Here is a 14,747-nt window from a genome sequence, read left to right as displayed (position 1 = left end):
ACTTGTCTACCATATTAGCTTTAGTCTTTTGAGCAGTTTTTTCCATTGTAAGCACTTTCTAAAAAATCATTTTCACACATTTCTCAAGATACATCAATCCTTCCGGCATTCCTCCATGCACACATTATGATGCCCTGTCTATAAATATAAAAAGACTTTTATTATGTCCATTAACCATGGACATATGTGTTCCAAAAGTTTCCTGACACGCAGTCATTTGTGGTTTTTTAATTATAAACAGAAAATATTCCCTAGAAAAATAAAGGAGAAAGCTCATAAATATATCTTTATACATTTGAGTTGGATTTGCATACTGAGAAACGATTGGCTAAATGGTCCTCTGAGCCCTGAGCCACAGGAAGTGTGCGTGCATGTGTTTATATACACAGACACACATATACGGACAAACATGCAATTAAATCCATGCATCCCATAGAACTTAAACATCTGTAAATGCTAGTGTAGTTGTCCTGATCATATTTTGTTTCTCAAATGGGAGAACTTTTCCCCTCAGGTCCACTCACTTGAAAAATTCAATGGGAATGAAAGCAAGGCCCAGTAAATTAACTTGACAAATTAAGTCATATTTATTGAATGCGTTTTATTTCAACAACCAAAAAATTCTAACAGCCTAACAATGCACATAAGTTAAAAATTAATTATCACTTAGTGATAACAAAGATAAAGTTGATTTACATGGAAAAAAAGAACATTTACAATATGTTAATCCTTATTCACATTGTTGATACTGCAATAAAACACAATTTGTTTTTTTTTTTATTTCACAAAAAAGGCGGAAAATTGTGCTTTGTCAAGAGGCACTACAAGAGAAAGTTTCTTTTTTCCAAATAGATATTATATGACAGATATTGAATAAATAGACATATATGCATTGTAATTCGCAAAGTTCTGGCAAGACCACAGGCTAAAATGCCCACAGATTCACTTTGAACCACTGCAGACTTGGCAGTGAAATTAAAAATAAAAGGCAAGACTTAGCATTGAAAAATACCTAATAAATTTTTGGTTGAAGTGTAAAAGATACCAAATGCTGATGCCATCAATAGATGAACCACCTTGCAAGAGCTTGGCAAAAATCAGTTTCCATTACATGTACATAGTGATTTCAGCAACAGTGTAAGAAGACAATTCTGAAGGAGTAACTCTGAGGAGAACGAAAAGCAGCAACCATTGGAACTTCGGATCAAAGCTGCAGCATACTACAGAAAAAGAAAGGATGAGCACTAGGGCTTAGTAGCAAACAACCATCCTTTTGCAAAGGTATGTGACGTTCATGTCAAGATAAGTTCTAAACATTTTTATTTGAAAAAAGTACAGGAATATGTCCCTTTAAAAACTCCAGAGGTTACTGAGCAGCTAGAATTAGCTTGTATTGCAACATGTCTTCTCCCTGTATATTGTAAGTTCTGAGTAAATATCTACACATAGAGGTTTTTTTTTTAATCCTACCTTTTATACCTTTCAAATATATAAATAGTATTAACAGTTATATTACAATGCTTGTGTAGTAAACAGAAAATAACTTTCAAAGTGATATTGCATGAGGTCTTTGACAAGGTTGCATGAGAACACAACTTAAAAGATCAAAGCATAAGGGATGACTGTATGCCCGACCCTTGGAAGCAGGGATTCTGTTCATGTAGACAAGGATTGAAAGTGAAGTCTACCCTTGGAATTGTTATCAATGGAAGTGGGAATAATGTTAGTGAGATTTGGGGATATGGGGTGGGGGGAGAGACAAAGCTCCAAAAGAGACCAAAAATACTAGGAGAATGGAGCTTGCCTGCTCATTCCCCAAAAGAGTCAATCAACCTGCAAAAGTCCTGTTGGCCTGATGGAATCTCTGTGCTAGCTAGCTAGGTCACTGGGGGAAAGGGGGGTGTATTCATTGGTGACCAGTATATCATTCGATTGAAACTCCTTACTTTGTTTTTTAGGGTTTTTTGGTTTTGTTTTTGTTTTTGCCCCAGAGCTGCACTATTTCTTAGCAAAAGGTTTCTCTCAGAAGGGTCAGCCAGTGTTGGAAATGGGCTGCTGTATGTGACACAGTGACTGGAAATGTTTAGTTCCACTGACGGAAGGGCGTGAAGCAGAGGGAGCTCATGGTTACCCAGGGACAACTCGGGGGAGAGAGACAAACTAGGTCTCTGAGCAAGGAAGCCCTTCAACTGCACATTTTCTTTTAACCAAATGTATTTCTCAGGCTGTAGTTTTCTTACTTATTCTACAGGGAGGAAAAAAAAAGATTTTTCCCCTTAAAAACAAAGAAAATAAAGCATTTTTAAATGATTGGGCTTATTCATTTTAAGCTCTGAAGCTGAGAACAGGTAAATAATAAGACTTGGCTTTATAATATGAATTCCATGCAGCCAATCTCAAGATGCTATTTTATCAAGACCTCACTAGTGGACAAGCCTTTTCCATACTGAAGTTCAGTTTTGCTTGTTTTGAGTTCCACTAAAGTTCATCTGTTCACTACAGGAAGGACCAGTTGAGTAACGGAACATGTTGAATCATTTTAAGTGTGCATTGTGTCTTAAAAGTAATTGGACTTTGTCTTCTTAAGGTGCCCTGATTTTATTTTGCTTCATTTTCTTTTCTCTCTCTTATTTTTGGCAGTGTTGATTTATTTTGTTAAATAGATACCTCAATAATTAATCATCAAGCTGCCAGCTAGGAAGGTAGAGAATAATAATAAAAAAAAAATCAGGGACAAACATAGAAAATAAATAGGAATTCAAAAAATAGTCACCACACCCTGAGAGCAGGCGGCAGTTTATCAAAAAGCCAAAGCAACTCATTGTGAAGTGGTTTTAATACATAAACAAGTCTTGTCTTTAAGAACCCATTTCACAGTCTATTCTTTCAGATTGTAAAGTTCTCTGTCCCATGCAATTTTAATATATATATGTAAATATATATATATATGTACATATACATATACACACACACTTGTAGTTTCCTTCATTTATTTTATAGATCTTTTCTTCTGAGAACTTGCTTTGCATTTCTTCCATAAGTGCAAGGTTAATGAAGGCATAGTCTTATGTGATTACAATTATTATTCCAGTCAAATGTAAAAGTGTAACACTCAAGTGTCTGTGTCAAGATGATGACTAATTCGACAATACTGAACTCGTTCAGTCTGCACGTGGATCCCGTGCAACAAAGAAATGTCAAAAGGGGAAGAAAGTATTTTTTTAAAAAAATATGAAAAAAAAACCTAAAAACCAAAACAAAATAAAAAAGAAAATAGAAACAGAAAATCCTTGGACCAATGTCTTGCTTTCCATGTTGTGATTTCACATTATCTCTGGTCAATTTCTGGGGGAGCCGGCTTGTTTTTGTCAGCATTTTCCTCCTCAGCTTCCACTTTGTACATTTCCTCTGAGCCTTCTTCACTCTCATTTTCCTCTGATTCAGTCAGCAGCTCTTCATCCTTGTACTCGGCAACATCAACCCCGGTGCCCAAATGCTCTTTTAACTTCCCGTGGTGCTTCACGTGGTACCTCTGGTTCTGGAAGAATTTGATGATGGTGTGTTTGGGGAGATCCAGCTGAGCAGAAAGGGTATGGATAGCCTCTTGGTCAGGGTAGAGACCCACATCATGAATAAAGCTTTGAAGGATTCCCAAAGCCTCTAAGGAGATCTTGGTGCGAGACCTGGGCTTTTTGGCACAACTGTCCTCAGCAGGAGGAGGTGGAGGTGGGGCTTCTTCTCTTGGAGGGGAACTTTCCTTGGCTGGCTGAGACTGCTGTCTATGAAGAACCTAATAATTAAAAATAGATATTCAAATTTAGCTTACATCTGTAAGTTTATTTCTTTAAAAAAAAAAAAAGGACTTTGAAACTCTTGGACAGAGACCTCCTAAAAAGGGGAGATAATTAATACTGAAATTCATGTTTTTAGGAATCTAATTTCTTCTGATGCTTAAAATTCCATTATGCAAATGACAATTTGTACAAAGAAGTCTCAGAGAGAATGCCAAATGACTGGTACTCCTTAAAGCAACATTGGTAGGAAAGCCAAAGAAAAAGCATATTATTCTGTTTTTATTAGGTATAGTTATATCAATAATACCATATAATAAGGGATTGTGTTTGTTTGTATGTGAGTTCTGCAGACAAATTATGATCCTGATATTCAGAAGGCACAAAATAACCCATAGTACAAAAGTATTTTTTGATCATAGCTCTAATCAGTCATTTTGTTATTATAAATACTTAACAAAGCACACATTTATATTTTATACACATTTATATTTATTATATTATATAGTACACTTTACAGTGTACAAAGCACAGCAACCCTAGCATTCTTTTGTGTTTTATGTGAACTTTTGAAAGCCTGGGTATTTAATTTAGCACTTTCTAGGGAAGATAGGAAAAGACAATTTGCCTTAGTAGTAAACAAAGTGGGGTTGTGAATCTAACTTCTATTAAAAATAAATATATAGATTCTGTTTTCAGTTTCCCTACAACTATGTACCACCACCTTCCTAGCTAAAATATTTCAGCCTCCAAAGCTGGTGCTTCAATTAAAGAACAAAAATTTTAAAAATAAATAAAATAAAACTCACTCATCTACCCCAATCCCAAGATCCCAAGATAATAAAATTGGTTTCCACTAGGATTAAAATGGCAGACTTTTGTTGACAATTGAATCAAATATTTAGTGAAAATTCAGCAAATTTTATTCCTTAAAAATAACACAATAAGTAGAAGAGATTGAAACTCTCTGTATAACAACAAAATAGGCATGAAAGATGTCAATAGCATATTTGTAATAATATGCTAACAGCTGGTAGGAGACTTCTAATACATTGGGTGATAAAACACTAGAGCTAAAAGCCCATATAAGGGTTGACCAATTAAAATGAATGTTCTTGGCACTTTCTCTATACCACTTTTAACTAAGAGTAAATCTGGTCCACTCTAACAAGCTAGCATCAGCAAAAAAGTGAGAGCTGGGGTACTTCAGCATTCTAATTATGCTCAGCAGAAAAAACTATCTGCATGTAAGGGCAGCACTGTCACAGGAGAGTCTTGGTGACATACAGATATTCATACTTCTAATATCATCCATGGACCCAGAGAACATTCTAATAATTAGATCTCCATGTCAACAGGTGAGAATTATGTTTTGTAATGGGAATTTTAACCTATACATATATGCATGTACATTGTATAAAATAAATACTCCAGAAACACATACTTAAGCATTGTATTGGAAAATGGCAGTAATTAGAAAACAAAAGAAAATTAAAAACCTCCATTTTCTAAATTATGCCTGTCTTCCTAGTGAGGAATCAGTATAAATGTTCCACTTAATTAAGTAGATTGTTCTTTGTTTTGTTTTGTTGTTTTATTTTCTACAGGTTAGACTTAAAGAGATTTTATAAAATGAAACTTTGAAATCACTTTAACATTTATATGATAGGGTTTATTCATCTCTTTTTACCCTTTAACCTGAAATTAGTAAAATAAGAATTTTTAAAAATTGAAGTATTCTTTCCTAACATGAACAAAAGATGGCATATATGTCAAGAGCCTATGAAAAACCTTTTGAACTGGGCTTAGCTTAGGCAGCTGCTGCTTTAGTCAAAGCTGGTATTAGAAAATAAGTGTGCTGTACTTGTCAATTATTTTTTGAATACAGAATCTCCATAACAGAAACTAACAATATAGAAACATAATAGATATTTGGTTGGTTAGCAATTTTTCAAGCTAGGATTAGATGGCATTTTGAGATATTTTGCCCAAGAATGACAATGTGATAACTCTACTATCTTCAACCAATTCAAAATGCCAAAAATATGGAATGACATTAACATAGGAATGATTTTTCTTGCTCTGATTAAAAGGGAAATCACTACTTTGCAAAGAAATGAAAAGATTTTTTTTTTTTAGTATTTAGGAATCTTTCAACAGTCCAAAGTCTTTCCCAATGGAAATATGATAGAAACTCAACAGGTCATTTGAACTTACAAATTGAGTTATGTTCCCAAAGCACATTTGTAAATTTATTACTTCATATTCAGAATGTATTTTCCCATAGAAACATTATGAGATGTGGTATATATGTTTTCATGAATGCCCACAATTTCTCATTAAATCCATGAGATTCTTGAATTATAGCACTTCACTAATAAGGGGGCATATTATAATTACCATTATAAAACATATTTAAAGGTTAATTGGTTATGCCCAGTAATCATTTACCTATTGCAAATCTGAAAGGTAGTGTAAACACTAGTGCCCCCAGGAACAAGTTACTGAATAGGGCTCCTAGAGTTTGGGATAGGTGTTCTGGCAAGAAAGGGGCTGAGGAGTAGAGATGAAGCAAAAATAAAGTATCTTGAAACTTGGGGATAAAAAGTTTGGGGAAACTATGTCATCTAGCGGCAGTCAGGTGGTACAGTGGATAGAGCAAGACTTCCTGGAGTCAGGAAGATCTGAGGTTAAATCTGTCTTCAGACACTTAATAGCTGTGTGACCCTGGGCAAATTACTTAACACCTATATGCCTCAGTTCCTCATTGGCAAAATGGGGACACACTGGAAAGGAAATGGCAAACTACTCAAGAATCTTTGCCAAGAAAACCACATGGACAAAGTCCATGAAGTCACTTAGAGTCAGACACGACTAAATGAAAGAGCATGTCATCTAGCATGAGCCGGCGTGTTACCACTACCCCACAACAGCAGTATATCAATTTTTTCTTTTACATATCCCAGGGATTGGCCTGCCTGCTTTTCCTTCTGCCTTGAGCATTATAGGTGCTTAATAATGTTTGTTGAAATGAATGTTTGAATTGGATATCTGTAATTCTTACCAAATGTTTCCCTTACAATGAGTTAAAATCTGCTACTCTGCAACTTCCAGCTATTAGTCCTAGTATCTTCCCTCTTGGGTTAAGATGGAAAAGTCTAATCCTTCTTCCACATGACATATTAATTACTGCTTCCTAGTAGGTTTTCTAGGGAAGGAATATGAGGTTAAAAAAAGCTACAAGTATATTCAAAACACAACTTGATACCTACTTGCTCCCAAACACCCCCCTTATGTGCCGATACGCACTGCTTGATTGCCTTTAGTACCAAGTGATTTTAAAAACAAAATGGACAAAAATGCTAATATAACCAAAGTTGACAAAAAAAAAGATAAAGCAACTCTTCCTAAAGCCCTCAGTGCTCAAATATGTTTTCAAGGCCACAATGAAAACCAGCTGGGAGCCATGTGCAAAATATAATATAAGCCTGCAGGGGAGGAAGTAAGATATTGAATGATTAAGTTTAGGAAAATATATAATATAGTATACTATTATGGGGGTACTCTGGATTACTTACAAGCAAAGTTTGTGGTATTTTTAAAATATAAAGCAAGAAATTATAAAGAAGGTGACTGTTGTAGGGTAGAATGGTTAAAGTTGGGTAGGTGCATATGTGTGAGGGCATCATAATAATGTTACACAGGTAATTAGGGCAATTAGGTGGCCCACTGATTAAAGTGATGGGCATGGGGTCATGAAGATCTGAGTTCAAATACAGCCTAAGCTACCCATTAGCTGTGTGACCCTGGACAAGTCATCTAAACCTCTGCTTTCCTCAGTTTCCTGATCTATAAAATAGGAATAATAATAGCACCTATCTCCCATAGTTGTTGAAGGTCAAATGAGATAACAAGAATAAAGCACTTAGCACAGTTGTTAGTTATTAATTACATCCTATTTCTCAGAAGAAGCCCTGAGATGAGTAAGTTGGATTCAAGCCAAGAACAGTCATATAAATCTATCGACAGGTGACATGGACAAAACAGAATGTGGATGGTCGTCGTTGTTCTACCATTTTAGAGCTGCTTTTGGCACAATTCAGTATCCCTATGATGTTCATTTCCATCCTTTTTTTTTCTAACTATAGAACTATTATGGTTTAACTCAAAGGAAAATATCTCTCATCTCTGTATTGTAGTAAGTGAGAAGAGCACCAGTCTGGTAGTCAGACAACCTGCTTTTTGGATCTGGCTAGTTTCTAACATTCCCTCTTTGAGGGAATATAATAAATAAATTAAAAATTACTAGACATGTTCTGTGATTCTCTAACATTATTAAGAAAACATTTAAATTGCAGTAAGCATTTGCTATGACTACTCTATTTGAATATTTATTGATATTGTTGAAAAAAGCATTGAAAATGAGCTAATTATTCATTTTATGGACATACGCACGCACACACACACACACAGATTTAGGTACATAAACCATAACAATGAATAAAAATAGGAAGCATTTGATATAAAAATTGTTATACCGAGTTTTCATTACAATGTATTTATTTTATTTCTTTTTTAAAAAGCTATCATCTTTCTTTCCTCAAAAACTTAACTGTGCAAAAATGTGCTGTGTGGAAATTAGATATCAATATTTTTCTTGTCTTCTATCACTTTTTCTATTTTTCAAAATAGGAATTTTAAGAAAAAGGTGTGTTCTTTTTCTATGTGCAAAGAGATTAACCCATGGTATGAATGAGTATAAGTTCTTCATTTCTGACCCTGACATTTGGAATTTTATTATCATCTCTCTGAGACTTATGAAGTAGTGGGTAAAATAGAAGAGGCAAAACCAACAATTGGAGTCAGAAAACCTGAATTCAAATTCAGGCTCCAGTATTTGCTAGTTATGTGACCATGGGCAACAAATCTCTTTACCTCCCTAAGCTTCCATTTTTCCAGATAAAAAATGGGGACAATAATGGTTACCCTAACTACTTCACAGGGCTGTTGTGAGGAAAGCACAATATACAAGTAAGTTATATTACTTTCCTTGGCCTGTAAAAATGTTGACAAAATTGAAACTAGATCTGACATCTATTATGTTTTCTTCTGTTAAGACATTTTTCTAGGGAAACAACAAACAAATCTTTAAAAAAAAAAAACATGTATGACAAGGAACATCAGCATCCTATTACAGCACTTTTAATGTCCTATTGTAATTTTCAGTTTCTCAATTAATCATTTTATGAGGCCTAGCAACAAATACCAGAAATCTTGTATGGTGATCACAACTGTCATGCCAATCTGCAAATGGTCTGAAGTGCCAAGGCTCTTTATCATTACTCATTCTACCCCCCACTCCATTCTTTAACAATCAAAAACAATCCTTAACATACGTGAGTTTTCAAGGCTGACTTTTTGGAACATGTCTTACATGCACAGCAACCCTCTCCCCACAAAGGATAACAATGATTCCCTAACCAAAAGCTCAACACAGAACCCATGGGTAAAAAATATCCCCATAAGCTAAGCCACGTCAGAAGGAAGTGTAGAATTCATGCAGGAGAAATTGGATCAGACATTACTATCTGCCCTGCTGCTTTTTGATTTAAAATGCTGTCACCTATAAAACATATTCACTCAGATAAATAGTTCAACACTAGTTCTAACTTCAATTGAATTATTTTCCTTGAGTTAATCCTTATGGTTGTAATTTCACATGCTGACATAATAAGACTGTATTAAAGATTGGTGTTTAGCTTTGTTGCTTGGGGGCAGGGGGGAGGAGGTAGGAAAAAGTGAGAGAAGAGGAAGGATTATACTGTATCCTAAGGTCAAAACTCAGGAAAATCTGTTATTAAAAAAAAAATCTATGAAGTGATGACAAATTGCAGACTACAGGTGTTAGATTACATTGTGACTTCAGGCAGGTTTAATATAAGTTGGTTTCCTTTTACAATTGCTCTTAGCAAATGCTGCTATAGGTAGGGGATTAAAAAAGACAGTACTCAATAAAAGAAGACCATGTCAAGAGAAATCGATACCAACGTGCAAAAACGATAGAAAGCTAGACATGGAAATGTGTGTTCAGCTTCATCCAGCCTTAGTTTAGTCTGATTTTCCTTTAATATTGTAACTAAAATGCTACTGTCACATCTTTTTCAATGTAGCTTGATAACTTTCTAGAAAGACACACTGAGTGTAGAGATCAAAGAAGAGAAATGTGGGTGAGAGTACACATTGTAATTAATCTACTAATCATTTTTTTGAATGGTTTGACTAGTATGGTCTTTAACTTATGTAAGCTTTACTAATATTTCAAGGACCTGGGGTTCCATAGACAGTATTTCTTCGAAGGAAGCAACTTGCTATGTCTCCACAAACTGGTATCAATCAAACATCCATCACCTGACATTGGATGTGGAGATGAGCTTCTAGAAGCTTAAAAGAGCTTATCCTCAAACAACAGGCATTGGCTCAACAGGATCTGCCAAAACTTGTTCTCCAAAAGTCTTCAACAGGTTCAATCCACCCCCATACCAAGAAGAAGCATCAAATAGAATTTTAATGGTGATTTCTACTAATCATAATAAAAACTCCAAAAACCAATGCAGATGAGCAACCTGTCTATAGTTTATAGTTTTTGAGAGTTGTCTGAGTCACTGGGTCACATGTCCACAGTCATACAGCTATTTTATCTCCAAGGAAGAACTATACAATAAAGGAATCTGAATTATTATTTTTTTTGGCAGGGCAATGAGGGTTAAGTGACTTGCCCAGGGTCACACAGCTAGTAAGTGTCAAATGTTTGAGGCTGGATTTGAACTCAGGTCCTCCTGAATCCAAGGCCAGTGCTTTATCCACTGCACCACATAGCTGCCCCTGAATTATTTTTTAAAAAGACTTTTGGTCAAAAAGTGATATCACTCATGAACACATGTTTAGTCAGTTTAATTCAACAAACACTTATTAAGCAATTAAGCAATAAGTATTTGTGCTAGGCATTGGGGTTATAAATGTCAAAAAGAAACAGTTCCTGCCATAAATAAGTTTATATTCTGTGAAAGGAGACAACTTAAAGGTGTGTATGAAAAAAATGCGTATGTTTTATACGTTTGTGTGTATATAATTATAGATAGTTACAGACAGAAACTATATATACACACACATATAAATTACATGTAAAATAAATAAATATAAATTGGGGTTTTTTGGTTTGTTTTTATTTTTGCTTGGAGGAGGGCACTTGTGCCTGGGGAACAGGAAGAACATTTTGTAGGGCAGTCCTGAACTTTGAAAAAAGTAGGCATCTAAACAGATGAGAGAGAATGAAGCGCATTTCAGGCAGGAGGTAAGCAGGAGATAGGCAGGAGGAAAAGTTCCATAAGGACATGGGATCAGACTTCTTTAAATTCTGCATGACCAGCAGCACCTGGCAGAATCTTCTTTCTACAGATAAACAGGAATTTAATGCTGTATCATGATCAACTAACTAATGTTATTGGATTAAACCTGGGGATACCAGGAATGTGGTCATTTATTTTGTTTGTATGTTGTTTGTAAAGGTAGCTATGATGAATGACAGTAGGTCTTTTTTTAATGGTTTTAAGGTAAGTATGTCTCAATTGAAAGGAGAATATGAATGGTATAAAAGGCCCCTCTAGGTAAAACTTAGACATGTGGTAATTTACATATAAATATTTAATATATTGTAATTATATCCTCCCTTTCATTATCATGATCATCTAAACATTTTTACTGAGCTTTCTAGGGCCTTATATATAGGTTGGCTGTTCTACCAAAATAAATAAAACTTCCATGAAAAATGCAGCTCTCTGATGATAAGGGAAGAGGAAATAATAACATAGTCATTGATGAAACTGGCTTTAGCTAGAGGGACTCATTTTTTTTTAACTGAATAACCCAAAACACAAGTCTTGTAGAAATTGTTTTGCTTTTGTTTTTCAATATAAAATAGTGCGGATTGGGCATAGAGCCTTCAAATGACCATGTCGGAATAAAGTTGTCATTTTGTTGTTGTTGTTTTTATCCTATGACTTTACTGATTTGGGAAACACCTGGAATGAAAATACCATCAACCAATACACATGAGCAACCTCCCTAAAGTTTATAGTTTTAGAGAGTTTTCTGGGCCTGCTGGGAAATTAATTCACTTGTCCATGTTCACACAGCCATTTGCTCTTGCAGTAGAACTTAAACTGAGGCCACGGCTGGCTCTCTACCTGGCAAGCCACTCTGCTCTTGAAGGCACCAATATCTGAAGTTAAAGAGCCATAGGTAGGTCTACAAAAAAGCTAAAGAGTTAGAGTGGACTTAAAAAATGGTACTGATAATGGCATTAACAAGTTGCAAGTCTTACCTGGAATTTAAATGACCAAAGAAGTGGTTACAAAAGTCTGCAAAATTTCCATTTTAAAGGAATGATCCCATTCCACTCTTATACTAATTCCATCGGTCAGTTACTTAGTTTCCTAAGCTTTTTGAATGTCTACACCTAATTTCAGTATCAGCATACCTGGAACATGTGAGCACCTTGAGAGGAGGAAGTGTTTCAATTCTTTGTATTTATGTCCTTAGTGCCTAGGACAGTGTCTGCCACATAGAAGGCATCTAATAAATATGTTAGTTGATCTTCGCTGAATACCACTTATAGATCAATTACTGAGATCTGAATTTCCCAGTATCATTCTTAAGTAGATAAAAAAATAAAAGCCTAAAAAATCTTAAACTAAACATTTATATAGTTTCTTTTAAACAATACGAGTAGAAGAAAGAAAATTACTTCAGACAGCTTTTTTTTATCGAATAGATAGAAATGTCAGAACAAGTTTTGGGGTCTTTTTTAACTTTTAAGTGGATAGGATAGAAAATGGATACAGTTTATTAAAACAGACTTCACAGGCCCAGCCAAATAGTATGTCAATGCAGACTTCGATAATGATCAGTTTGGATAAGCACCAAGGAGCCAGGATATTTATTCAAACCACCTCCCAAACTTCTTGGATTTATTAACCCTTTGTTGGAAATCTCCCAAGAAATGAAACTCATTTGTAAAAAGTGATTCATATTTGTTTTTCCAATCCCAAATACCAAAGTATTAAGGGTTTATGTCCCCTTTTAATCATATCTCACAAGCGACAAGTCAAGCCAGAGGTGGGGCAATAATAACAAATAGTTGGTTTTGATTTCAAAAAATCTTTACAAAATTTGAAGTCTCACATCATCATTATTATTTTATGAATAGGTTAAGTAAAGGAAATCCACAGTGGTATGATTATTAATTTGCAAAATGTCTTACCATATTTTGTAGCTCTTGTTCTCTTTTTAAAAAATAGCCCCACAACATGGATGGGGATCACTAACATTGTTTTGCAATTCTACAGGAGCAGAAAAAGAGGCACAGCTACTTTACATGTTCTGATTTAAAATCATAGGGAATGGGGCAGCTAGCTGGCTCAGTGGATAGAGCACCAGCCCTGGATTCAGGAGAACCTGAGTTCAAATTCAGCCTCAGACACTTAACACTTACTAGTTGTGTGACCCTGGGCAAGTCACTTAAACCCAATTGCCTCACCAAAAAAAGTCATAGGGAAGGTTTTAATAGGGCCAGAATAAGTATGAATATCTACTACTGTACAACATGTGATAGATATCGCCTCACAGAAACATGCAAGAAAAAAGAAGTGAAAAAAGTTCTGATTAGATGCAGTGTAAATTCTATGGAAAGGTTTTAAATTCTTAGGTAATCTGAAATTATATACTTCACTTGCAATTAAAATCCAGGAAGAGAAGAGATTATATATAAATGAAAAAGTTACATTTGACTATTTAAATAAGGTATTTTTGAAAAAAAAAAAACCTTGAAGAGATTATAGCAAAGTCCTCCTACAATTGCAAATGTCAAATTGTAGGGGGGAGATGGCATAAAATAGGGTTAGGTTGTTTGTTACTTCTCTGTGCCAAGCTAAGAGCTGTTTTCCTGATCTCAGAAATTTGCATAAAAATCAGATGAGAACCTCCTTAACAAAACTTGGGTACGTAGAACATTTAAGGCAAAGGCATGAAGTCCAAAACTCTGAGGGCATAAATGGCATCACCCTAAATGGGTAGTTCTCTAGCCACTCAGATTAACTGAAGGGTTTGGATTATCTAAGAAGAGGGCATGTTTAAATTAGGCATTTTATTTTAGATATGAGGAAAGAAAAGTCACAAAGTCTTAACAGAGAGGTTTATGGGGTCTCAGAAGAATCTGTTTTCCTTATTTTTTTTAACAGTTGAAGCACTCAGAAGTCAGAATAACCTCTCTGTTATAGTTAAGGAAATGGTGGGTGTTCACCAATAATGTGCTGTCTCATCAGAATTTATTTTTTGCTTTATAGATGTAACCCCAAGTGCACTTAATAATAGAACTTTAGAATACTCTGTGTGGATCAAACACATAAAAATATAAATGTACTTTTTTTTTTTAGTGAGGCAATTGGGGTTAAGTGACTTGCCCAGGGTCACACAGCTAGTAAGTGTTAAGTGTCTGAGGCCAAATTTGAACTCAGGTACTCCTGACTCCAGGGCTGGTGCTCTACCTACTGTGCCATCTAGCTCCTCCTAAATGTACCTTTTATAGAAAGCAAATCTCAAAGAATGCTTTATAATCATCTACTACAGTAAAAAGTACAAATATTTACTATGACCACATATACTTACTTACATATTACATTTTATTTTACTCCTGAAGTAAAATTAGATAAAGGCAAATTAGCAAAGATTTTTCTCCCTCCACAGAAAATGTGACAGAGGACAGCAATCTTTTGGGAGTATAATTTTAGGGGCAGCTTTTTAAAAAATATGTTTCATCTCTTGAAAAGAGTGATGTAACAATGAAATATTACCTAATTTTATTAGGTTTTTTGTTTTCTTCATCATCTATTTTTGTCAGAT

General features: G+C 34.9%; 1 protein-coding gene across 5 annotated transcripts in view; it reads right to left on the bottom strand.

The window, feature by feature from the left end:
- Window positions 1-602: 602 nt before the first annotated feature.
- Window positions 603-14,747, bottom strand: part of SATB2 (SATB homeobox 2) — a 241,115-nt gene continuing 226,970 nt past the window's right edge. For all 5 annotated transcript variants that reach the window (XM_043995694.1, XM_043995695.1, XM_043995697.1 and 2 more), the window contains one exon: window positions 603-3,790. In XM_043995694.1, coding sequence (XP_043851629.1) covers window positions 3,329-3,790 — 462 coding nt within the window. In that variant the 3' untranslated portion in view covers window positions 603-3,328. The remainder of the gene's footprint in view (window positions 3,791-14,747) is intronic.

Source organism: Dromiciops gliroides, chromosome 3, assembly GCF_019393635.1.
Source record: "Dromiciops gliroides isolate mDroGli1 chromosome 3, mDroGli1.pri, whole genome shotgun sequence".
NCBI classification, from domain to species: Eukaryota; Metazoa; Chordata; class Mammalia; order Microbiotheria; family Microbiotheriidae; genus Dromiciops; species Dromiciops gliroides.
This window is presented reverse-complemented; position numbering and strand designations above follow the sequence as displayed.